The sequence below is a fragment of the Plutella xylostella genome, chromosome 16 (genome assembly GCF_932276165.1).
Source record: "Plutella xylostella chromosome 16, ilPluXylo3.1, whole genome shotgun sequence".
Classification (NCBI taxonomy): domain Eukaryota; kingdom Metazoa; phylum Arthropoda; class Insecta; order Lepidoptera; family Plutellidae; genus Plutella; species Plutella xylostella.
In genome coordinates, this window is record NC_063996.1 from 5408960 (window position 1) to 5434498 (window position 25539).

The following is a 25539-nucleotide window of genomic DNA, read 5'->3' on the forward strand; positions in this document are numbered from 1 at the left end:
CTTTGTAAAGTTTAATAAAAATACAAAGCTAACCAATATAAATATAAAGATAATAGTTTATTACTTATACTTTTTAAGATACCAATTAATTACTTATAGGTAGGTATACATAGTTTAGTAATTTAAGTGATAGTTTTCTTAGATCTTGATTATTAATTTGTATAATATATATCTATGGTATCTGCACAGTACTAATGGACCTCGCGTGCACTGTAACCACTATCTCTTTAGAAAACAACTGCAACCGCACTTTCCTCGTTTCATCTTGCCTGAAAACAAAAAAATGTGCATAAATAATCAAATGTAATAAGTGTATAGGTAGGTAGGTACTTAGTGGGCTCTTTCGTAGTACGGTCATGTGCAGAGAAACCTGACCCCCCTCTCATAGTAACAATGTTACTTATTTCACGAATCCTTACTTTTTACGAATGCTTCGTAAACATGTAGAAACTGTTACTCACCTGTTAAAAATAACAACGACCACCATATAATCGGGCAGAACAAATGCCATGGCTTCAATGGAATCTCCTTTTATTCTTACATCGATCCTCTGTGAGCCTCTCGGCACAAACTTGGACACATGAGCCATGGCGTAAAACATTGGCTGTTTGACGAACTCCGTGGAGGAAGTGACGATGATGGGAGAGTCCACGAAGTTCTCCACCCAGTTGGGACCGCCTTGAGGGTCGAGGCACAGGTTCCAGTCGATCCAGCCAACCAGACCGGAGTTTATGCTCTGGAAATAACGAGTTGAAAGTGGGACTACTCAGAGAAAAGAAAGATAAAGAGAGTTAAATGAAAGATAATTATGATTTGTAGTATTTTCGTAGGCCAATAAGAGGGAAAGAGTGTAACAGGAAGACCAAGAGATGAAAGAACTAACATTGTTGCTACATACCTCTATAATATCGCCAATGTAATCTTCAGCCCGTTTCCAAGATCCTAGAATCACCTTGTCAGGGTTATTGAGTTCAAAACCTGTAATGTTAGAGTTTATTTTCAGATAGGTACATTTTGTCACAATTCCTTTGGATCATAAAGGACCTATCCTTAAAGTACCAAATTTTTAAAGTTAGGTACACAGCGTAAGTAGTAAGTAGGTTTTTGATGATCTGAGTTACCTACTTTGAGGTACATATAAATGGGTACCATATAAATTTACCAACGGCAGACTTATTTCACGATGACTTAGGTATACATGGTACAATATTGTACTAAGGCAGCCGTGGCAATATTCTTACCAGAACAGGCTTCCGTGCTGATGATGAACTTTCCGGTGTTGTTGACCAGCGTGTACACGGAGGGGGGCACCTCCTTGTTGAGGTACCAGTGCACTGCCAGGCCGTCCAGGTAGGTATCCGCTTCTGGCCAGAGGTCCACCACCTGCACACGGTGATGAATGGGAGGGTTCTTACTTTGACAAAATACACTCGCGAGCAACGAAAAAGTTCCAGTGAAAAAAGCACCAAATTACACCCAAACGGAAAAGTCTATCGAAGTAATATTGAAGTAAGTATATTTAATAACGCCTCAGAAACGTAAATAATAGTAAATATTTTGTTCAAAATTTAAATGATGTAGTCAAATGTTTAAAAAAATTGGGTCGTTTGGTTCGGTATTTTGTGAGTTAAACTTATTCATTGCTCGTGAGTGTAATAATAATAATGATATTGTTAAGTATCTGTCTACACGTATTTGATATGATGACTAGGTATCGTAAAACTACATAGAACATACCAATGTGTACCAAAACGGAATCACGTATCGCTGATCGTCGATACCCAAGATCTTGGTATCTTTGAATTTGGAGTTTCGAATGGTTGGCCCCAAATTTTCCGCTATCCATCGTCCCTGAAAACAGAAGTGTGTTTTTTTAAGTAAATCATAAATTAAGTGTCTTTAGCTCAAACCACTCAAACTTAGAATCCATGACAACTTTTACAAAAGATGGTTTGAATTGTATAATTTAAAAAATCTTTTTTATCTAGGTCACCCTTCGTAGGAAATACCCACATTTCCACTTCTGTAATTTCCAATAAAATATTTTTAAACAAAATGACAGGCATCCGGATAAGTGGCTGGATGAGGAGGCCGAATGTTGTGGCGTTCCTTGGCCGACGCTTATGTCCAGCAGTGGAAGATATCAGACTGAGCATGGTCATAAGTAATCTGATTACACCTACCGAGTAGTGCGGCCGAGACAGTATCTTCGGCCGAGCACTCGTTCAATAGCTAGCGGTTCATTGGTCGAGCTTCGGCCGAGGATACTGTCTCGCCAGAGACAGCTCTACTCGGTAGAGGTGTAAGAAGGGTATTACGCTAGCGCCTCTGGTACATTACCATGCCATCCGGCGTGAACCCCAGGGAGTTGAAAGTGGGCAGCGGGAGGACCCCGTTGAACGGCTCGTTAGTGGTGGTGATGCCCCACACCGGGACGCCATTCTCCAAGTATTTCTCTAGGAACCTGGTAATCATGGATAGGTATAGATTATTATAAATTACGATAAGGGTTCTGATAAACTATGTAATTTGATTTAGGTCATTGATGAAAGGCATTCAGGGTTTTATTACTTTCAGAGAAAGCACTTTCTGGTGCAGCCACTAGGCCAGACTGGTAATAACCACCTGCATACGTGTATAAGCTGCACGTTTTAGTGCAAAATATGGTAAGTATTTAAAGGTACAAAGGTATATACTTTCTATCCATGGAAAAAGCGTACCTACATAATTAACGCATACCTACCATTGTATAAATAAGAAATTGGCATAGACATCGATGGTTTCGCCACATGTTTTTACATTAAATTTATTTCTTCCGAATCGATATTTATAGATGACCAGCTGTTTCCGAGAGCTTCGCTTCGCCTTTTCCCGTGGGAATTCCGCGATAAAAAGTAACTTTCGCCAATATTATTAGAAGAATAAGATATCATTAGGTAGAAGCAAAAAAAATATACTTCAGATGGTAGTCCGCATAAGTCTGGAAGTACTCTGGCTTGACGCGGCTGACCCCCGTGATCTTGTTGTTGGTCTTCATCCAGACGGGCGGGGACCAGGTGGTGCCCAGCACGTGGACCGGCTCCGTGGAAGCCGCCCTCAGGCGCTTGATCAGCGGGAGCTGGAACAGACCAGTAGGCCTATCAAAAGTCCTGTCAACTCATGTATGACATCTTGTCAGCGCCCCTGTCAGTAACGTTAGAAACGAATTAAACGCATACAAATTCCCTCTCAAGTCTTAAGTCGACAACCTGGTGATCGGGGTACTGGAGGGTAACTTTATCTATACTTACGAAAAACGAACGACCGAGACGTAGGACGGTAGTGCAATCGGCACGTTGACAACGAGATAGAGTCGTGGCTCGAGCAGCAGCGCTCCGACACATTTTAAGACACAAAGTTTTAATGAGCTGCTAACCGTGACTTTATTACGTTGTATTAAACGTATTGTACTACCTTTTGCATCGCTAGCTTCATATTTCATAAAGTAAGAGTAGCCCTCAAGCTCTACAGGTGTTGGAAAAGTGGTAGGTAAACAAAGAATCGGGCACGAAACCGCAACATTCAGTTCATCATTCCGTTTTATTTACTCCTTGTTCATGACTCGGCCGTGATTTGAACCCGCACCTCTGTCAGTTGAAATGCGGGCTCTTACCCGACCCACTTAAAGTAAATTAGGTACTTCTCATTATCTTTATACATATTTGAATGTTTGTTTTGCAATTTAAAACGCTATACTTACGCAAATACTACGCAGAAAATTATGACAAAAGAAACGTATGTTATGTACAAGTAAGTAGTAAGTAACTAGTCATTTTCGTACTTATTAAAATTTTATTCTTGTAAATATTTTTTTAATAAAGAAGTCCAATTCAGTTCCGTAATGAATACCATAATAATATGTTTTACATTAATTAGATATTACTAATTAAGTACTTATAGTTTAATATTTATAAAAGTTATAATATTTATAATATAATCCTAATCCTAACTATCCTAACTAATATTATAAATGCGAAAGTAACTGTGTCTGTCTGTTACTCTTTCACGCCAAAACTACTGAACGCATTTGAATGAAATTTGGTATACATACGGTCTAGACCCTGGGAAAGAACATTTACTTTTTATCCCACTTTATTCCCACGGGAAAATCAATCATGGGACTGTACAAAATTACCTTCAAATTGAAGTCTTCAGCAGCGAGCGAGAAGTTGCTCAGTTTGACGTCATTGGCGGGTAGTTCGTTGTAGGCGTAGGGGTGCGTGGAGAAGTCACAGCCACCGATAGGCACCCGGATCATGTTGTAGCCTATGCCGCAGTCGCCGAAGTATGACCTGGAAAGACCATCTTTATTATTTTTTGGCATTAAACGACCGTTTCAGCCCTCGGCCTTTCGATATCATATTCCAGCTATTCCACAGCCGACTGGGCCTATACCTACTTACTTTACTTCGATCTTTTTTATTAGAGGGGGTTACTCCATATCTACATACTTATAACCACTATTCTATCTCGTTTTATTAAACGTGCCGATTGCACGACAGCTCTCGATCGTTAGTTCTTCGTCATTGTAGAGTAACCCTCAAGAACTAAAGTGCATCTAGGATTCCTACATGATCGTTAAGGATTAGCCAGTCAGAATATTGTCAATAGCTGACACTCCAGGGAGCACACCTTTATAAAGTACAGTTGCTAACGTCACTAGGAATGGCTCCTTTCGTGCATCTCCTTCAAATTTACTTAGATTACGCTAGCATACGCATATCTACATACTTATAACCACTATTCTATCTCGTTTTATTAAACGTGCCGATTGCACGACAGCTCTCGATCGTTAGTTCTTCGTCATTGTAGAGTAACCCTCAAGAACTAAAGTGCATCTAGGATTCCTACATGATCGTTAAGGATTAGCCAGTCAGAATATTGTCAATAGCTGACACTCCAGGGAGCACACCTTTATAAAGTACAGTTGCTAACGTCACTAGGAATGGCTCCTTTCGTGCATCTCCTTCAAATTTACTTAGATTACGCTAGATCTTTGTCTTCAAATTTATTTATATATCTTCCCCGGGAGGCGATTCTTGGGAGGTTAAAATTCTATATAACGAGGCACGACAGCTATCGTTCGTTCGTGTTCGTGGCATTGGGTTAAATAAATGGTGACTTACTCAACGAAAGTTTCCTGTAAAGGCTTGGTGAGTTTCAGCCAGTTGATCCCGACGGCGTCCGTGACTGCGCCCCCGAACCCCTCGATGGTCTGGTAGGTCTTCCGTGGGTTCAAGATTATTTCCGTCTCGTATTCGTCTGGAACATTCCCCCCTTATTATAAAGCGACGACTAACAAGTTCTGGTTTAAACATGGGTTTAGACTACTGATTTGTATCAAAGCTCTGGACTATAACCGGTTTTAAACCAGATTTATCTTTAGTCTTAATTTTATGATAAGGGGGTAAGTACTATACATATTTATGGCGGAGGAATGTATCTTATCTAGATACACTAGAAAAGATACGTCCACGTAGGAATTTGCTTATGTATCTATCTAGGGCTCTAGGCCCAAATTTTAAATCTTATATCACTTGGCATTTGTATGTTCTATATATAACTTACGTGAAGAGTTGTACGACCTAATTCATCCATGCCGTTTTTCCAAACGAAGACCCGCCTGAAATTTACATAATTCATCATTGTAGCTAAATACACAGCATCATGTTACTTGTTTGTTTGAAAAACGTTTATTCATCAAATAATACAATAAAAACATACATTATACCCCAAACAGCAGTACTGTTTCTCGGGGAAGATACACTCTAGAAAAAAAAATATTTATACATAACTAGCCATTATACCAAAGCCTACAAATAACATCTAACATCTAAGTTAAAACTTAGTAAACTGTGCGGATACAATATAAGATAAAATAAACATTATAGTTTACGAGTAATAATAACGGTTCACAACTGTTTTAAAAAATGACTTTTAAGCAGCTTTTTCATTATTACAAACTTAAATGGTATTATGTAGTCTGAGCCTATCTGAAACCTAGTTAAACATTGTGAGATATGGCGTTTCGACTTTCTCCGTGTTCGGCATCATAAGGGTCACAGTGACAGTTAAATAAAGTCCATTTTTCTCTCCACCTTTAATTTGCAAGGTGCGGGTGCCTATATAAATAGAGTGAGTCGCCCGCGCGCCTCAGTTGGTTTTTGATTTTTGAAGTGAACACTTCGGCAAAATGGCTCAATGTAGCCACGGTTCTCGTCGGCTTCGCTCCGACGGGGAAAAATGTAATATTGAATTTGCGGAGTCCTCGCTGCCGGGAGCTGTAGCTTGATGCGGACCAGGCGGCGCGGGGCCTGCCGGCTGCTGCGCACGCAGCGATTGCTGAGGATTTCGCAACGAAGGTATGAGTTGATAAGCCGTGAGTAAAATGCTATTATTTACTGCTTTTAAAAGCTCAGCCACTGGTCATAATGCTCCGGCGCTTGGGGTTTTTATCCCACGCAGTAGGGTCCGATTCAATAGTCGTGGTGATGATTGATCACATATTCCGGTCCTACTAGTGGCGCTTGAGCTAGATACTTACATTAATGACCGCTTTAAGTAAAGCATATGTTAATTTTATACAGGAAAAAAATTATAAAAATATATTTTTCTACCCTCAATTTCTAATATTTTTAGAAAACAGTTGATAAAAACTTTGCTATTACAATAATGCACTTGATTATAGCTTATGTAAGGCTTTACAAACAGGAGCTTTCCAGGACCGTCATAGGATTTTTTACAGGAAGCACGTGGCTCCGAGTTTCAGTATGTTGGGACATTGTGGCATGTGCGGCGAGTAATGTGATCCGCCGGTACCTACCCGCTGAGGGTAGGCAGGCCGATTCGGTGAAATTGAAGTTTCGTGTAACCTGCACTCGGCCCTGTGCTCCCGCGCTGGCCGCCGTCTCGTGGCACCTGCATCGCAGCGTACACCCGGCCCTGCGCTCCTGCCCTGGCCACCGGTTCTTGCCACCTGCATCGCAGCATACACCCGGCCCTGTGCTCCTGCGCTAGCCGCCGTCTCGTGCCACCTGCATCGCAGCGTACACCCGGTCCTGGCCCTGGCCACCGGTTTGTGGTACCTGCATCACTGCATAGACCCAGCCATGCACTCCTGCCCTGGCGGCTGTACACCCGGTCCTGGCCCTGGCCACCGTTTTGTACCACCTGCATCGCAGCGTACACCCGGTCCTGGCCCTGGCCACTGGTTTGTGCTACCTGCATCGCTGCATAGACCCAGCCATGTACTCCTGCCCTGGCGGCTGTGTTGTCCCACCTGCATCGCTGCGCACACCTGGCACTCCTGTTCTGGTTGCCAGATCCAAACGCCCCCTGTCTGGGAAGAGATTTTATGCTCAGCGGAAACGCCTGCACTATTGCTAGCACGGTCATCATCATCATCAGCCATCATTATGAGCTTATTTAGAAGGTATCGAGTAACGTGCGCTATTCATCAGTGATTTTGGCATATGCAGACGAACGTTTACTGCCAAGGTTGGTCATGTTAGCCATACAAGGGCACACCAACGAAGCCTGAGTAACCACCTGCAGTCGCCGTAGCCACATCGGCATGGATGACGACAAATCGGGTAACGTGCACCGCTTCTAAAAGTGTTATAGCACTTCAATTTGATGCCTCCGCTGAGGTAGGGTATTCTATTAAAGCAGCTTTCTTCTGAACTGCCCAAAGTGACCTGTAGACTGCTCCTGGGGATAGTTGTGCAATCAATTTTTTATTTCGATGTCTCTGCTGAAGAAACTGTCTAATGCAGCTTTTGTTCTAAACTGCCTAAAGATCATTGGACTGCTCATGGGAATGGTGACGCACGGTAAGTACAGGAGCGTTACTCTATACTGATGAGAAACGAACGAACGAGAGCTGTCGTGCAATCGGCACGTTTAATACATACAAACAGATAGAGCGGCTCGCGCCGCAGTGCACTGAAAGTTCGTTTTTCGTCATATAAAGTGACCCCCCAGACACTATCTTAAGTATCATGACACATCGGCAGATTCCAGCTTTGAGTCTTTTCTTTTCTCGGCTGTGAGCAAAGTGAATCCCACCGGCGAGTGTTCAACCTAAAAGCACTGAGCTAATTCCTGATTTCGTGAAAGTCGCTGTTGCTATACCATACCGCTTCACAAGTTACCGAATTTATTATGATCCTACTGTCGGGTGATCATGATCGGAGTGTCATCGCGGTTTCTGAGTGGCACCATATTAGCTGTCTTCCTTATGTCCCAGTGGATTGTGAGTGTGTATCCGAGCTCTTTGTTGAAAAATGCGTGAACCTCCTACGCAGCAGCTGTCTTCTAGTTGTGTATCGAATAAATCGAGTAACGGTGCTCTTGCACGAGACGACTACCTTTTGGTAAAATTATAACTTGCACTATTCTGGGAACATGCATATACGTACTGTGTACTGTGTATCACATCACGTGTAGCCGCAGCCCTACTCAATGTACGGAGCTAGATAATAAACAATGGCAGTTGTCATTAAATTTCTATGAATTTCGAAGGTCATCATTTGGAGCACAATCCAAAGTGTGAAAGTACCTATTCATGCCTAAACGGCTTCTCTAATATAAATGTATTTTTAATTCGATTCTGGCGCAAACGTTTCATAACTATTTTTCAACACTGTATCTGCTGAAACTACTTAGACTGACTGGTTAAGATGCAGACGTGCCGTTTTCACAATTCCATTTTGAGTAATCCTCAACTGTTTTATGGATCTTTCAGTTAGTTACGTAACTAGTTACCAAGTAAAAAATTACTTGTGTCATGCTCGTACTCGCATCTCATTTAGGAGCTCTCTGGCCTCTAGCTGAAGGCTAGAACTGGTATATATATCTACTAAGCTAGTACAGAGTTATAACCGGGCAGCGGTGACGTGGCAGCTGCTTGATTTATTAGAGTTTGCTGAAAACTTTCTAAATAAGTAATAATTATTAGTCATAATATTAACTCTTTGCAGTTCTTTCAGAATGCAATACCAGGTCGCTGAAGTAGGTAACCTTCCTTAACTGGACAACAACAACAAGAAGCCTTTTTGTTTTAAATAATGTCACAGTTATTCGCCGTTCCACTGTCATATCGATGTCCAAGGACTTTTTCTTGGGTATAGCTAACTACCTAAGTTTACCTATAGATAGCCGCAAGCTATCCGCTGTTGGCGAACTGTCAGTTCTGATTGATAAGTCAGGCTCGAGGTGGCTCGTCCAACTGTCCATGTTCCCGCCACCATGATTGTTGCTTCCACAGATTAGAGAGTCTATGTTGGCTGTCGTTGCATCAGGTCTGATCAGGTACAACTAACATCTTTACGTACCATGTTTATTTAATCGAGCTATTTTATTTTGTTTTATCTAGGTTGACTTAATGGTTTCAAAATCGAACCTACAACAATGTAAGTAGGTACCTACCTACGTACCTTTGAAGTTGCAACAAGGCGAAGCCTTAAGGTTTTGGCCGAGACCTGCCCTTAGTGTTGACGAACATACCTAAAGGTGACCTTGTTAATGTTTTTCATATGAAGTACTGAACATTTTACTTATCCTGGTGGCATGACTGATCATTTACTTACCCAGTTAAGACATGTTAGCCGGATTTCATTTATCAACTATTATAATTGTTATTGTTGTGTTAATCAATCTTTATTAATTGATGTCATCTACCAAGGAATGCTGCCAGAGCTCATAATATTCACACATGATGATACAGAATGATAGTAGCCCACAAAATGGGTGCAAAGGCTTATAAAATAACTTTCCTTCCTAGTAGGACTGCACAGGAACTCGTTAACCGCCGAGTTAGTTAGAATACAAAATTAGACTGTGTGTTACTTGTCAATCTAGAATATGAATATAGTGACCTGCATCATGTTTTGAAAAACTGAATACTTAGTTATCCGCCAGTGTCACAGCCTTCATCTAATATTTTCCAGTAGCTGATGAGGCTGAGATATTTAGTAAAATTATCTTCCCTTCAAGCACCACTCCTCGTTCCAAGGACTAGATGCCGCGCCAGGTGTTGCAGGCCGTGTCGTCGTACAGGACTGACTGAGCAGGTCCACGAGGCTCCAGGGTCGGCTGCTGCATTTCTGAGGTCAGTCCAGAATTACATACCCTAGTCAGCATGTGCTGACCTGAGCCCCAGCGGCCTGGATCGATATTCTACATTTTACAGCTTTTAATATTGTTGCAAAGTATTTCACTGGTTCCATCCATTCGGCTAGTGTATGTTAAAAATATTGCCTTGACAATAACAAGATTTTGATCAATAATGACTTATAAGTATTGCTTTCGAAGAGGCACTGTGTGTATCCATATGTATAAATACCTACCTATATGTATAGGTACATACCTTCCATAACTTTCTGACAAGTCAGGAATAATAAGGAAGTACTTAAGTCTTATGTATACTTATACCTTTCTTTTTAGTATATCTATTACCTAGAAATCTATGCATTATAAATTTATATATTCAAATATTTATCTACTGATATACTCATCAGTAGCTTATGGGTCACAGTTGGTTTTCTCTCCACCATGCGATAATAAACACATCTCACAATGTTTAACTAGGTTTCAGATAGGCTCAGACTACATAATAGACGCATTTTTCCTGAAATAAAAATGACATATTATGTATCTAGCCTATCTGAAACCTAGTTAAACATTGTGAGATATGGCGTTTCGACTTTCTCCGTGTTCGGCATCATAAGGGTCACAGTATCAGTTAAATAAAGTCCATTTTTCTCTCCACCTTTAATTTGCAAGGTGCGGGTGCCTATATAAATAGAGTGAGTCGCCCGCGCGCCTCAGTTGTAATATCACCATGCAGAAATGACTAGGTTTCAGATAGGCTAGATACATAATATGTCATTTTTATTTCAGGAAAAATGCGTCTATTATGTAGTCTGAGCCTATCTGAAACCTAGTTAAACATTGTGAGATGTGTTTATTATCGCATGGTGGAGAGAAAACCAACTGTGACCCATAAGCTACTGATGAGTATATCAGTAGATAAATATTTGAATCTATAAATTCATAATGCATAGATCTCTAGGTAATAGTATACTAAATAGAAAAGTATAACTAGACATGATTGTGTTGTGGGCACTATAACATCATTAGTTTGGATAAGACTTAATTTTATTCCTGACTTACCAGAAGTTATGGAAGGTACCTATATAGGTATTTATACATATGGATACACACAGTGCCACTTCAAAAGCAATACTTATATAATTATTAATGAAAATCTTGTTATTGCCAAGGGAATATTTCAAAAATACACTAGCCGTTTGAACGCAACCAGTGAAATACTTTGCAACAATATTTAAAATCTGTAAAATGTAGCATATTGGTCCAGGCCGCTGGGGCTCAGGCCAGCACACGCTGACTAGGAATGTGTATAATTCTGGACTGACATCAAAATGCAACGGCCTCGTAAACCAGCCCCGTACACGGCCTGCAACACCCGGCGCGGCATCTAGTCACGAAAAGGTTTAAAATTTGTCCTTGAACTAGGCCTGCTACTTGATTGGAAGATAATTTTACTATCTTAGCCTCATCAGCTACTGTACAAGATCAGATGAAGGCTGGCGGATAACTATTCAGTTTTTCAAAACATGATGTAGGTAGGGTAACGTAACGTACCTTGGGACGCTTGTACCTCGGGACATTGATTGTATTTTAAAAACCGGCTAAATAAACACATTAAAATTCTACCCTAGGCATAGTATTTTACTCGTTTGGCAAAACTAGTGAGTCTCGTGATCATACCAGCATCTAGTGTGTGGTGAAGACAGTATGAAGTTTATTGGAGTCAAAAGTAGCTTTTGTATAGTTTTTTGTGTTGCTTTATCTCATTGAGGCATGCTCAAAATAAAGACATGAATGTCACGTATAACTTTTCAGTTATTTAATTTTATGACATGGCAATTATCTGAAAGATTCCTATTAATTAAAAATAATGATATTTAAATTTTGGTTAAATATTGCTTTTTGTACCTTGGGACACGATTAAATTTGTACCTTGGGACACTGTTTCCTATGGCTTTGTACTATGGAAAATGCAAACATCTAAATAACGTCTTATATCTCTGTTCTTATGAGTGCCAGAGTGAAACTAGACAGAAGAGAGATGCAGTAAATAAATAAGAACAGAGATATAAGGTGTTATTTAGAAGTTTGCATTTTCCATAGTAAAAAGCTATAGGAAACAGTGTCCCAAGGTACAAACGTGTAACGTACCTTGGGTCAAAACAAGCATTTTTACTTTTATCTTAATTTAATAAAATCTGGCCACACTAAAGCTTAAGCACAAATACTAGTGATAATAGATTATATATCCTACCGAATAAAGAAAATTTCACATTAATATCTTAGTTGTACGCTGCGATAGCTTCATTCAAAGTTGGGGTAGTCGAAAATGTCCCTAGGTACGTTACGTTACCCTACCTGGTGAGACATATTCTAGATTGACTAGCAACACACAGTCTAATTTTGTATTTTAACTAACTCGGCGGTTTACGAGTTCCTGTGCTGTCCTACTAGGAAAGAATGTTATTTTATAAGCCTTTGCACAGTTTTTGATGGCTACTAACATCCTGTATAATTCTGTGGAATAATATTATGAGCTCTGGTAGCATTCCTTGGTAGATGACAACAAATAAAGATTGATTAACACAACTATAATTGTTGATAAACGTAACCCGGCTGAAATGTCTTAATTGGGTAAGTAAATTATCAGTCATACCACCAGGATGGGTAAAATGTTAAGTTTTGTTTTAACATTAACTAGGTCACATTTATGTTCGTCAACACTAAGGTCACGTCCCGGTCAAAACTTTAATCTAGGCTTCGCCTTGCTGCAACTTCATACGTGTGTAGGTACGTACTTACATTGTTGTAGGTTACGAATGTTGAAGCTCGGTCGGTTCGATTTTAAAACCATTAACTAAGTCAACCAAGACAAAACAAAATAAAATAACTCAATTTAATAAAGATGGTACGTAAAGATGTTAGTTGTACCTGATGCAACGACAGCCAACATAGACTAATCTATGGAAGCAAAAAGCATGGTGGCGGGAACATGGACAGTTGGACAAGCCACCTCGAGCCTGACTGGTCAATCAGACTTCTGACAGTTCGTCAACAGCAGCTAGCCTGCGGCTATAGGTAAACTTAGGTAGTTAGTTATACCCAAGAAAAAGTCCTGAGATACCTATATGACAGTGGAACAGCGAATAACTACGACATTATATTAGACAAAAATAGCTGTTGTTGTTGTCCAGCTAAGCAAGGTTACCTACTTCAGCTACTGCAAGAAAAATAATTAGGTAGTACCTACTCTGGTAGGTACTTATTGCTTTATATTTTCTAAGAACTGCGAAGAGTTATTAGGTACTTATTTAGAAAGTTTTCAGCAAACTCTTATCAATCAGCGCTACCACGTCGGCGCTGCCCGGATATAACTCTGTACTAGCTTGGTAAGAGTCCTAGCCATCAGCTAAGGGCCAGACAGCATAACATAAGTAAATTTTTACTTGTTAACTAGTTACGTAACTAACTGAAAGGTCCATATTATTCAAAATGGAATCGTGAAAACGGCACATCTGCATCTTCACCAGTCATTCTAGGTAGTTTCAGCAGAGATACAGTGTTGAAAAATAATTATGAAACTTTTACAGCCAGAATCAAATTAAAAATAACTACATCTTCATTAGAGAAGTTGTTTGTGCATGAATAAGGCTTTCGACCTTTAAATTGATCTCCAATAGGCGTGTCGACAGTATTACATTATCAAAGATTTAATGACTTTAGAGGAAAATACACATTCAAAGGATTTAAAAAACTGATTTAGTTTTATTTAAAGAATTGAGATTAATAAGATTTTCAATAAAATAAAAGAGTAAAATACTGCAATCGGCCATTTTGACTGAAACGCCAATCACAGCGCATGACGTCATACTTATGTACGCTTCACTGTGTTTTGATTACCTTACATACTGATTGCGCGTTACGATTGATATATATTTGTTTTTGTGATTTATCGACTTTATAACACGAATCTATCTTTAACAATGGAACCAGGTTTTGTTAAGGCAAACAGTGCAAATTTGCCCAGGATCGATTTATTGATGTTGGGCGAGTTCCTTGCAACAAATAAAGAATTTTGCTCTTCCGAATTTAGAAACGTGAAAACCTCTTTGTAAGCTTATTTTATTAGTATTTATCTTTAACTCTCTCTCTCTCTCTCTCTCTCTCTCTCAGCCTTCTGTAGCCCACTGTTGGACATAGGCCTCTCCTAACGATCGCCACCCCAAACGGTCACCCGCCATCTGCATCCAGCGGCTTCCCGCTACCTTCCGCAGATCATCAGACCAACGGGTTGGGGGGCGACCGACACGCCGTTTGCCGACACGGGATCTCCACTCCAGAACCTTTGTAGGTACTCCAGCGGTCGTCGGCTCTGCGGGCTACGTGACTAGCTACGTTATCTTTAACACTAGATATAAATATGACTAAGTAGCAATCAAACTCGTTTTAAACTCGTAGAAGTTTATTTCGCCGAAGAAGTTTGTTACGTAGAAGTTTGTTTCGCCGTGCAAGCTTTAACCATTTATCTCTTATTATTTTCTTGTATGGGACATGTACAAACACCTTGTTGGGTGTCGTTATTGATGTATTTTTGCACTGAGGCACTGCATACCACTTATAAACTTTAGAATTCATTTTTAACACAAAAAAATCGCAGTGTTTGTTTACTTTGCTGTTGTAAACAAATTTGACGTACGTAAGTGTGACGTCACACACGACGCCATGACACGGCGAGCTGTTTTCGCGCAGTATTTAAAAATGATTATAAAAATGGCTTTAAATTTCCAAAATCTTAAGTTTATTACCGAAATAAAGGTTTTGTTGTAAACAATAGATGGTTATCTGCATTACGGAAGAGGATTTCAAAATCTTTCGCCTTGCCTATTGATGACTTTTGAAATTTTATGACGACTGCCATTGTTTATTATCTAGCCCGGTACTTTGAGTAGGGCTATGGCTAGACTACGTCTAGTGATGTGATACACAGTATGCATATTTCCAGAGCTGTGGAAGTTATAATTTTACCAAAAGGTAGTCGTCTCATTCGAGAGCACGTCACTCGATTTATTCCTTACGCATTGCTAATGAGTAGCTTTAAGAGAGTGTTATAAGGTGTTGAACTAGTAAACAGCAGCCGCGTGGAAGGTTCACGCATATTTACACATTTTTCAACAAGAGCTTGGATACCCACTGGGACATAAGGGTCAGCAAATATGGTGCCACCCACAAACCGCGATGACACTCCGCTACGGGCATTTAAAAGCGAGACCAGGCTAACCTCGATCATAATCAACCAACAGTAGGATCATTATAAATTCGGTAACTTGTGAAGCGGTATGTTATAGCTACAGCGACTTTCACGAAATCACGAATTAGCTCAGTGCTTTCAGGTTGAACACTCGCCGGTGGGATTCACTTTGCTCACAGCCGAGAAAAGAAAAGACTCAAAGCTGGAATCTGCCGATGTGTCATGATACTTAAGATAGTGTCTGGGGGTCACTTTATATGAAGAAAAACGAACTTTCAGAGCCGCGACTCTATCTCATTGCATGTATTAAACGTGCCGATTGCACGACAGCTCTCGATCGTTCATTTCTCATCAGTATAGAGTAACCCTCCTGTACTTACCGTGAGTCACAATTATCTTTGGGCAGTTTAGGACAAAAGCTGCGTTGACTAGACAGTTTCTTCAGCAGAGACATCGAAATAAAAAATAGTTTGTAGTCATATCCCCAGGAGCAGTTTCAAGGTCACGTTGGGCAGTTCAGAAGAAAGCTGCTTTAACAGAATACCCTAACTCAGCGGAGGCATGAAATTGAAGTGCTAGCGGTGCTCGTTACCCAATTTGTTGACATCCATGCCGATGCAGCTACGGCGACTGCTGATGGTTACTCAGGCTTCGTTGGTGGCATACGTGTGTGGTTAACATGACCAACCTTGGCAGTAAACGTTCGTCCGCATATGCCAAAAGCACTTATGAATAGTGCACGTTACCCGATATCCTCTAAAGGAGTCACTAACACTGGCGGCTACCGTGCTAGCGCTAGCGCAGTAGGTACCGCAGAGCATAAGATCTCTTCCCAGACAGGGGGTGTTTGGATCTGGCAGCCAGAGCAGAAGTGTCAGGTGTGTGCAGCGATGCAGGTGGGACAAAACAGCGGCAGCGGCCAGGGCCGGAGCGCATGGCCGGGTATATGCAGCGGTGCAGGTAGCACAAACCGGTGGCCAGGGCAGGAGCACAGGGCCGGGTGTATGCTGCGATGCAGGTGGCACAAACCGGTGGCCAGGGCCAGGACCGGGTGTACGCTGCGATGCAGGTGGAACAAACCGGAGGCCAGGGCCAGGACCGGGTGTACGCTGCGATGCAGGTGGAACGAAATGGCGGCCAGCGCAGGAGCACTGGGCCAGGTGCAGCAGGTTACACGAAAATTCACATTCACCGAATCGGCCTGCCTACCCTCAGCGGGTAGTTAGGTACCGGCGGATCACATTACTTACGGAAGTTGTTGTCACACATGCCACAATGTCCCAACTTACTGAAACTCGAAGCCACGCTTCCTGTAATAAATCCTATGAGGGTCCTGGAAAGAACCTCAAAGCTCCTTATCGATTCGCTACGCTAATTCTTGTTTGTAAAGCCTTGCATAAGCTACAAGCTAGTGCATTATTGTAATAGCAAAGGTTTTATCAACTATTTTCTAAAAATATTAGATATTGAGGGTAGAAAAAGAAAAAATATTATTTTTTCCTGTATAAAATTATAAAACATGCTTTGCTTAATGTGGTAATAATGTAAGTATCTAACTATTCTAGCTAGAGCGCCACTATTAGGACCGGAATATTGAATCGGATCCTGCGTGGGTTAAAATCCCAAGCGCTGGAGCATTATGACCAGTGGCCGAGCTTTAAAAAGCAGTAATTAATAGCATTTTACTCACGGCTCCACAGCCCAAACCTCTGTTGCGAAATCCTTAGCACGGGTCCCGCTCCCCGACGCCACGTGTCGCGGCGGCCGCGCCCCGCGCCGCCTGGTCCGCATCACGCTGCAGCTCCCAGCAACAAGGACTCCGCATATATTCAAAATAAATTATTCACCGTCGGAGCGAAGCCGACGAGAACCTGAAGAGTGGCTACATGTAGCCATTTTGCCGAAGTGATCACTTCAAAAATCAAAAACCAACTGAGGCGCGCGGGCGACTCACTCTATTTATATAGGCACCCGCACCTTGCAAATTAAAGGTGGAGAGAAAAATGGACTTTATTTAACTGATACTGTGACCCTTATGATGCCGAACACGGAGAAAGTCGAAACGCCATATCTCACAATGTTTAACTAGGTTTCAGATAGGCTCAGACTACATAATAGACGCATTTTTCCTGAAATAAAAATGACATATTATGTATCTAGCCTATCTGAAACCTAGTCATTTCTGCATGGTGATATTACAACTGAGGCGCGCGGGCGACTCACTGTATTTATATAGGCACCCGCACCTTGCAAATTAAAGGTGGAGAGAAAAATGGACTTTATTTAACTGTCACTGTGACCCTTATGATGCCGAACACGGAGAAAGTCGAAACGCCATATCTCACAATGTTTAACTAGGTTTCAGATAGGCTAGATACATAATATGTCATTTTTATTTCAGGAAAAATGCGTCTATTACACTTTTAGTTGCGTCACTCATTTTGTTAAAATTTTTTGGAATTATGTATTGCTTTGTTCGTTTACCATACTCATTGTTAACTTTAGGTACAAAAAACTTCGCCCTGCTTACTTACACATACAAATAGGTTTCAGAATGGCTTTTCAGGAGATCCTATAGCCAGTATAATATCTATCTATGTATTAAAAGGCAAATTTAGACCTGCAGATCAATCCAATGCCCGCGTAAGTAAATATCGTGTATAATATTTTAAACTCCAGTCGAGCCCTTATAAAACTCCGTCTGTGGCCTCTAATGAAGTGGCCCTGTAGTTCTGGGTTAAGTTAGTCGAAAACTACCTGAGAAGATCTATAAATGTGGTAGGTCCCATGCTGAGGCCGGCTGGTGGAGATGCTATCGCAGTAGTCCTCAGTACACACACACACCACCGACTGGTTCTGTATCTCGCGAACTTGACATGGCTTGTCTAGAAGTAAACACCCTGTATTTAGTAATGTTAGTATATTCCTAGTTATTTGTAAGAAGCTAGCATAAGGGCTTGTAGTTAATGAATGACAGTGATGATGACAGGCTAGATTGTGTCTCTGTCGACTCACTAAATAAAAATATTTTTGAAGTCACCTTATATTTCAGCTGTAAATCTTTAGGATGAAGCATTATCGTAAAGTAGGTAGTTAGCTAATAAATGAAGTTTTATTTCTATTTATAAAGTATGAAATAAATTAGTTATATTCACCCGCAACAGAACTTCTGCTTGCCACCACTAAAATTAAGACAATAAAAGGGATCCTCATCACTTCAACACAACTATTAAAAATTGCTATTGTATTTATAATAATTTTAAACCTCTACCTAGATAATAAGTATTATATGAACCGCACCGTCAAAGAAAGACTGTTTGCAATCAATAAATCGACAAGATTTTATATTGAAATAATTTTAAGTTATGTATTTTTAATAAATAAATTACGTACTCATATTATTCATTTCTTAAATTTGTTACGGAAATTACCATTTTACATTTAAGTAAGTAATTAACTTGATAGTGACGTAGGAAAGAAGATGGTTTGATGAAGAGCATTTATTTACTTTAGATAAGGTACCTATGTAGGTAGGTATATAGTAAGATACTTACTATTGTTACTTTCATTACGCAGGTATATTTATAAATACTAGGGATCACAGTAAATAAATAAAACACAACATTAAATATTAATGGTTTATTAAAATATAAAATTATAAAAACAATGACATTTTAGGTACTTAAGTATTATACAATCTTCTTAGGTATAGTATTTACAGTATAAGTTAACATCTTAATTCCTATTAATGTTTATGACTGTTCTTTAGTACAAACCATATTACATTTATAAGCAACATTCTCTACCATAGCATCGTCAAGTACTGCATTCATTCCTTTATTCTCTGAGGCCCCTTCATACATATCAGGCGATGTTTGTAAAGATAAAGCTTTTTTGTCTAAAGGCGATTTCAGGTCAATCCCTAGCTTATTTTTTATCGTGTCCTTTAATTTTGCTAGCATATCGTTTTCATCCAATAAAGCTTTAGGTTTAAGTATGTCTGTGTTAGTTGTAACATTATCGTCTGCAATCTCATTACTACGTTCTAAGGGAATTTGTGGGGAAATAGTTTTGAAAGCTCCAGTTCTTTCAGGTAATTCCATTTTACCAATATTCACTTTGAATTTTGGTTTCAGTTGCTCCCGAGCTCTAGTGAGTAAATCCGATCGTTCGTTATTAGGAGTAAAGGAGCCTAATTTAAATATATCGGAAGTGGGCTCGGCTTTCGACAAAACTTGTTCGCTTGGAGATCCATAAACGTCTTTAGGGAATTTCAAATGTTCGAATGCTTTCGGAGTCGCCTGTAAAAGCCGAGAGCTGCCAAGGTTTCTTGCGGGGAACGAAGGTACCCTTTGCGGTTTAGGTGTCGTAGCAGTTGTTGCTGTTTTGGGAGCAAAAAGTCTTTGGTGGGTATCTCTAAATGATGCTGGGAATAGAGCTCTGGGGGTCGTAGTGGAAATTAATGCTGCTTTGAACCTTTCAGTATCTGGAGTTTGTTGTACGCGCTTCCTAAGAAATGGCCGTCTTTCAATTGGTGGTATTGGTCGCACCGGTGATATCTTAGGTTTTTCTATAGCTAAAGGTCTGGGTGTAGGCCTTGCTAACTTGAAAGGAGATTTCGTGGCAACTTTCGTGCTACTTAGTTCTTTAGTGTTAGGAAACCTAGACGTAGATGTTTTTGTAAATAATGACGGTTTAGGCTTGGGTTTTGAGACTTTCGGAGTATTAACTTTATTGTTGCTGAGCCAACTTGGCTGCTTTGCTAAATTGGATTTGAGGATTCTGCGCTCCACAGGTGAGGTAGTCTTTTTATTTTGTTCTCTGAGTTTAGGCTTGAAAGCTGGTTCAGATAATTTAAGTGCTGTTCGTGATTTAGGTACAGGTCTAGACAATTTGTTCCGGGGTTTCTTCTTGTTTATATTAGAAGATGCTGATTGTAAAAGGTTAGGGGGAGTCAATGGTGGAAATTCTAAGGGGGATCCTAGTAACGGGGAGGCAAGCGTTGAAAACGTTGATGGATCCATTAACTTTTCATGGACCGATGATAAATGGTCTGCAAGGTTTGAATGTAGTTCTTTAAGTTTATCATCAACATCAAATCTCGCTATGTCCAGAAGGTTCTCAGGTTGAGCAAAACGGGTGTTCCCTAACAAACCATCAGCTCGTACTTTGGCTTCATCTAGTGAAGATTCTAATGTCTGCTGTAAGGAGTTCATAGCATTCGCTGCGTTGCTGTGTAAGCTGTCTCGGAGGGTGTCGAGATGAATCAGGGGCTCAGTGTTGCGCAAAGAATTTGCATCAAGTGTTAATTTTGGCTGTGTTTTTAGTAAATCCTCAGCCCGAGCCACCAATGATGAAGTCATTTCATCCAAACTGGGTATAGTTGGCTTGGGTAGAAGACTTTGTATATTTTTATTAAAAGGTTCTAAACTTAAACTAGCTCCTAAAAGTCCATCTCTTCGCCCAAAAGTTGATTCAAGTTTTAATGGTTTCCATTGCAAATTTGGAACTTTGACCCTTGCTTTTACGGAGTCGAAATTTAGACCAGCATTTGAAAGCCTTGGAAGAGTCAATGGAGTAGCCAGGTTCACCGGACTTAATTTGAATAGGTTCAAGTTAATTTCTTTAAACGGCTGAAAGCTGGATCCTGTTATTTGAGAAATAGGATCACTTGCTTCTGATGCCATTGATGGCTCTGACTCTGAATCTTCGTCTGAAACATCTTCAGAGGACCTTAAGGTGCTTTCTTCATCTTGACCGCTTAAATTTAGATTTCCAAATAAGTTTGCTAGTTGCTCTCTTAAATTTTCAAATGTTGGTACTGAGTTGACATTCAGTGCAGGTAGTGAAGGTAAAATCGTATTGCTAACTCCATCAATAAGTGAATTAGGTTCGACAATTACATTTTCCTGTTTCAACAGGGAACCTAACAATGATGTTTGCCTGTCAGGTAAGGATGAACTAATAATTGGACTACTAGCTCCCACTGACATCTCATTTACATTTTCACCAGTTGACTCTTTAACAAATCCACTAGGGCATGAATTTACCTCGTTTTCCTTTTCATTAATGTCGTTATCAGTTTGTATTATGCTGATTGTGTTATTTTCATCTTCTTCACTTTGACTTTCTGACAAATCCTGATCACCATCTTCAATAACTTCTGAATTCCGACTTTCAGTTTCTGGATTTCCTGCCATATCTGCGACTTCATTTCTAGTTTCTTTATGGTTACTAGCATCTACAAGTGAGTCACCTACATTAGGTACAGGCTGTGTTTTAAGATTATTTATTTTTGGACTTAAATCTTTCTTTAATTTTTCTAGTAGTGAAGAGGTTGGTTTACTTAATTTTCCCAATTTTGCTCGTAAAGTAGACTTTTTTGTTACATTTTCTACGGAATTTTTAGAGTCTTTGGTTTCAGCAATGTTTATGGGGTCATTTGGTTTATTTGCAACTTGAATCTCATTTCTTAACCCATCTGAAACCGTTTCTGAATTATCTTCAGCCTCGTCTGAGTTATCGTTTTCCTCTATGTTATTATTTCTACTTGTACCACTATCAGGTTGTGGATCTATAGGCAAAGATTCTATTATGTTTGTCTCAGGTATGACATTAATTTCAGAGGCTTTGGTTTCAGCAATGTTAACAGGATCGCAAGATACTGCAGATTGGCTCCTTAAGTCTGCATTATTATTTGAAGCAGCTATAATACTATCCGTAGTTTTAGGTACTGAATCAAGTATCTCGGTTTGTACTGAATGCATTTTTTCACTAGAATCAATATCTGTTGTACTTGCTACGCCTGTATTTTCCGGAGGAATAACTTCGGTATCTATTTTCTTTTCTGGGTTTAAAATAGAGTTTCGGAATAAATCACTAAGTGTAGGAATTTTAAATGGCTCGGGAGTATTCGCCTTGGATTGGGTAATTAAATCGTCAATTGAAGGCAGTTTCAAATTCGGAATTGTCATTTTTACATCAGTATTTTTGTTAGTTGGTACTAATTCAACGTCCTTTAACTTGAATATATTTGATGTAAGTATATTCTTTACATCATTATTTGGAATTAATAAGGAGCGTGATGTAGCCTGAGAATCTGTAGCTGAAGAACCATCCGTACTTCTTCCTAATTCATTTCCTTGAACATTACTTGGCGCCGGACAGTTATCAATATTTGCGTCATTTGACCGTAGTGAAGTGGTATCAATATTTCTATCTTTCATAGTTAAATTTGAAACGTGTGGTTTTTTAAGTTTTGCATTCAGACGTTTTATGCGGTCGTTAATATCATTAATCGCTGATTTCACGTTAAAATCTGGAATTTTTCTTATTTTGTCTGTTTTTATTACTTTATCTTGAACAGGTTGAGAATCACTCCTCATGCTACTAGCTGTGTCTGGATCATCTTGACCTGAATTAACGCTAGACAGTTTTCCTTTTGGAAAAGCCATGCTTTTACCTTCCTTGGGGCTCTCTACTATATTTTCCGCCACATTACTGGCAGATCCACCATTATCTAGATGCAACAAGTTATTACGCCTTTTATTCATCCTTTGGATTCCAGGAATGTGCATGATTTCGGTGAGTAAAGACGGCATCAATATTTGTGGAGATTCGAAAGCACTTCTTTCGTTACCTAACGGAGAATGAATGCACCTAGATTCTTGGATATGCGTACCTGACGCTAGGACGTCTTCGTCGTCTTCTGGTTGAAGTGGTGGTTTGAGTATGATGGTGACGATGTTCCTGGAGGCCTCCTGCTGGGGGTCGATCATGGCGTCGGTGTCAGCGGCTCTGGCGGCGTCACGGGCGACTGCATCCCGGTACTCCTCGTCTGTGGCCTCGCGAAGAGTTTCCAGGAAGTTGTTTGCGAGTCCAACTTCAGGGTGCAGCAACGGCTTCGGATCTTCCTTTTGGTCGTTGGGTCTGTAATTTAAGTTTTTTTTTTTTAATTTCGAAGGTGACAGTTTTATCATACAGGATGTTACAAAGGTGTTATAGAAAGGCTCCACTTCGCAACAGTCTGTATATTTTCATCCTAAAATATTCTCAGTATCCTTTTACACATGGAATCATGGTACGGCAACGCAGAGCGCGCTCTAGATTATTATATTACCTACTCATAAGGTGATAATATATCTCGCACTCAAGTGGCTGGATGTATTGTAGGCCTGTAGTGTAGTAAGTACCTACGAAGCGACGCATAAAGTGTTGTGGTGCTGGGGTAGGTACACAAGCTGTTGCAAAAGTGGTAACTACAGTAAGCCGTAAGGGGAGAAATTCACAAAAACATATTTTCACTTTCATAAATAACTTGTGCATTTTCATAAAAGCTAAAATTCGAACACTCTAATTTTGCAACGGATAAAAGATATGGTATTTTTGTTGTAGATCTAAGTAAATGGAGAAGAATACGACATATCACGTCAGTGTAAATTTTATAAAGAATAAAAATATTGCTCTAATAAACTTACTTTCATATTAGCACTTTGTTTCTGATGCAAAGTTAGCGTTATTAGACTTGAGGTTATTAGAGATGAGGTGATAATTAATTATCTTCTCCAATATGTAGTAAGTACGTAACCAACGAAAAATTTAAACAACATACCTCACAAAAGCCCCAATCATTTGGCTAGGAATATCGAAGAGCGAGCTGGCGGCGCCCTCCGCGTCTCTCTGACAGTTGCAGCCGGCACTCCTGGCTGACGGCATCAGCATGGAGGCACTGCCTTCACTGTCAGCAGCCCGCTGACTGCCCGCGCTGTCAGCAGCCCGCTGACTGCCGGGGCACGGGCAGCACTCCTTGTCAGGGCCTGCTTGTCGCGCCGCCCGGGATGTGAGGTTGTGATTGGTTGGAACATTGTCGGGTGTGCTGTCTAAGGGTAGTGTTGATATCTGGAAAGAAAATGGTAAAGGTTTATCGAAATTGGGTCTAATAATTACTCGTGCCTCGTGCGTGCATGTTCGCAAGGCTCTCTTGGGTATTGATTACTAAAATATTTCCAGTTTTTACATCCTGCAGTTTGACTGATTAAATTTACAATTAATTATGCTCCCGCTATGTACCGACGACCCGAGCTGGCAGCCGGTATATAGTGTCTGGATGAGAAAGGCCGAGGACAGAGTGCCGTGGTGTTATTGGATAAGGTCTATTCCCGTATAGTTGACTATTACGGGCGAGATTATTAATAGATAGTTAGATACTTCGAAAATACCTAGTTTCCCAACGTAAAATTCATACACATAAGTAAGTTATAGAGATAACGAAGTAAGTTAACGATGGATTAAATGTGCTATGATATTCATGTTAATTCATATTAACTAGTTAATTACTTATTGTTTATGTTGGTACCTATGTATCAGTGGATCGAGAATCTCTACAGGTAGAAAGATACCTAGAAGATACTAAAACTAACTTTTAGGCTTCTTGGCACCCTAGGATAGGGGAACCATAACCAATAGTTTATTAATAAACGTCACATAGGTACCTAAGTCGCAAGTAGGAGTACCTAAGACATTATAAATTCCATGGTTTAAAGAAAGAAAAAAATTTCAACTTACATGATTCGTCCAAACAACTAACAGGCAAAACCGAACTGACCACCTCCACAACATGTCTGCTGCTTCCCCATCAGCCTCCACACAAATGAGCTTGCATTAAATCAACTTGACCTAATATCAACCAGCCTCCTTTCTGATAACTCCTTGCTGCAATACTTTTTGCTTACACAGCATCCTCTAACATGATAATCATAAGGGTCACTTTTATTTGTCTCGTTATGGATAGTAAAGTGGTTGATCGCATAGATAGGAGAGGTTTCAAATTAGTTGGTATCGGCGCCGCGCGTGCGATAAGTTGAAGTCTACCTACGTGACGATTTGAAAGATGCTGAGATCAGCCGATTTGGAGTTTGCCGATAGATGATTAGCTCTTTTATCTGAGTATTTTATATCTCTCTAATCTCTACTCTTAATTAACTATCATTTGAGAGCCGGATTGACCACATCTACCCTGGGGAGTAATTCTATATTATGCAAAAACGGATACGAAACCAAAAAGTTTCGCGCGTTGAATTAAACGTGCCGATTGCATGGCAAACTCCTTTCGTTCGTTTTTTGTCAATATAGAGTAGACC

At 40.1% G+C, this 25539-nt stretch overlaps 2 protein-coding genes across 3 annotated transcripts; both read right to left on the reverse strand.

Moving 5' to 3' along the window:
* Positions 1 to 118: 118 nt before the first annotated feature.
* Positions 119 to 18715, reverse strand: LOC119693832 (lysosomal acid glucosylceramidase). Of its 2 annotated transcripts, none has more exons than XM_048626273.1 (12): positions 18556 to 18715; positions 18158 to 18285; positions 5608 to 5662; positions 5166 to 5301; positions 4175 to 4331; positions 2958 to 3118; positions 2341 to 2464; positions 1738 to 1851; positions 1242 to 1383; positions 899 to 978; positions 462 to 736; positions 119 to 269 (listed from the first exon to the last, which is right to left on the reverse strand). In XM_048626273.1, exons 5-12 carry the CDS (start codon positions 4295 to 4297, stop codon positions 173 to 175), a joined length of 1116 nt encoding a protein of 371 aa, XP_048482230.1. In that variant the 5' UTR covers positions 4298 to 4331; positions 5166 to 5301; positions 5608 to 5662; positions 18158 to 18285; positions 18556 to 18715; the 3' UTR covers positions 119 to 172. The 2 variants fall into 2 exon arrangements, with proteins under 2 accessions (XP_048482230.1, XP_048482232.1); XM_048626275.1 differs by having other exon boundaries at positions 18158 to 18300.
* On the reverse strand, positions 18143 to 25037 carry LOC119693884. The gene is made up of 4 exons (XM_048626560.1): positions 24965 to 25037; positions 24012 to 24298; positions 20556 to 23329; positions 18143 to 18285 (listed from the first exon to the last, which is right to left on the reverse strand). Exons 1-4 carry the CDS (start codon positions 25016 to 25018, stop codon positions 18143 to 18145), a joined length of 3258 nt encoding a protein of 1085 aa, XP_048482517.1. The 5' UTR covers positions 25019 to 25037.
* Positions 25038 to 25539: the final 502 nt, after the last annotated feature.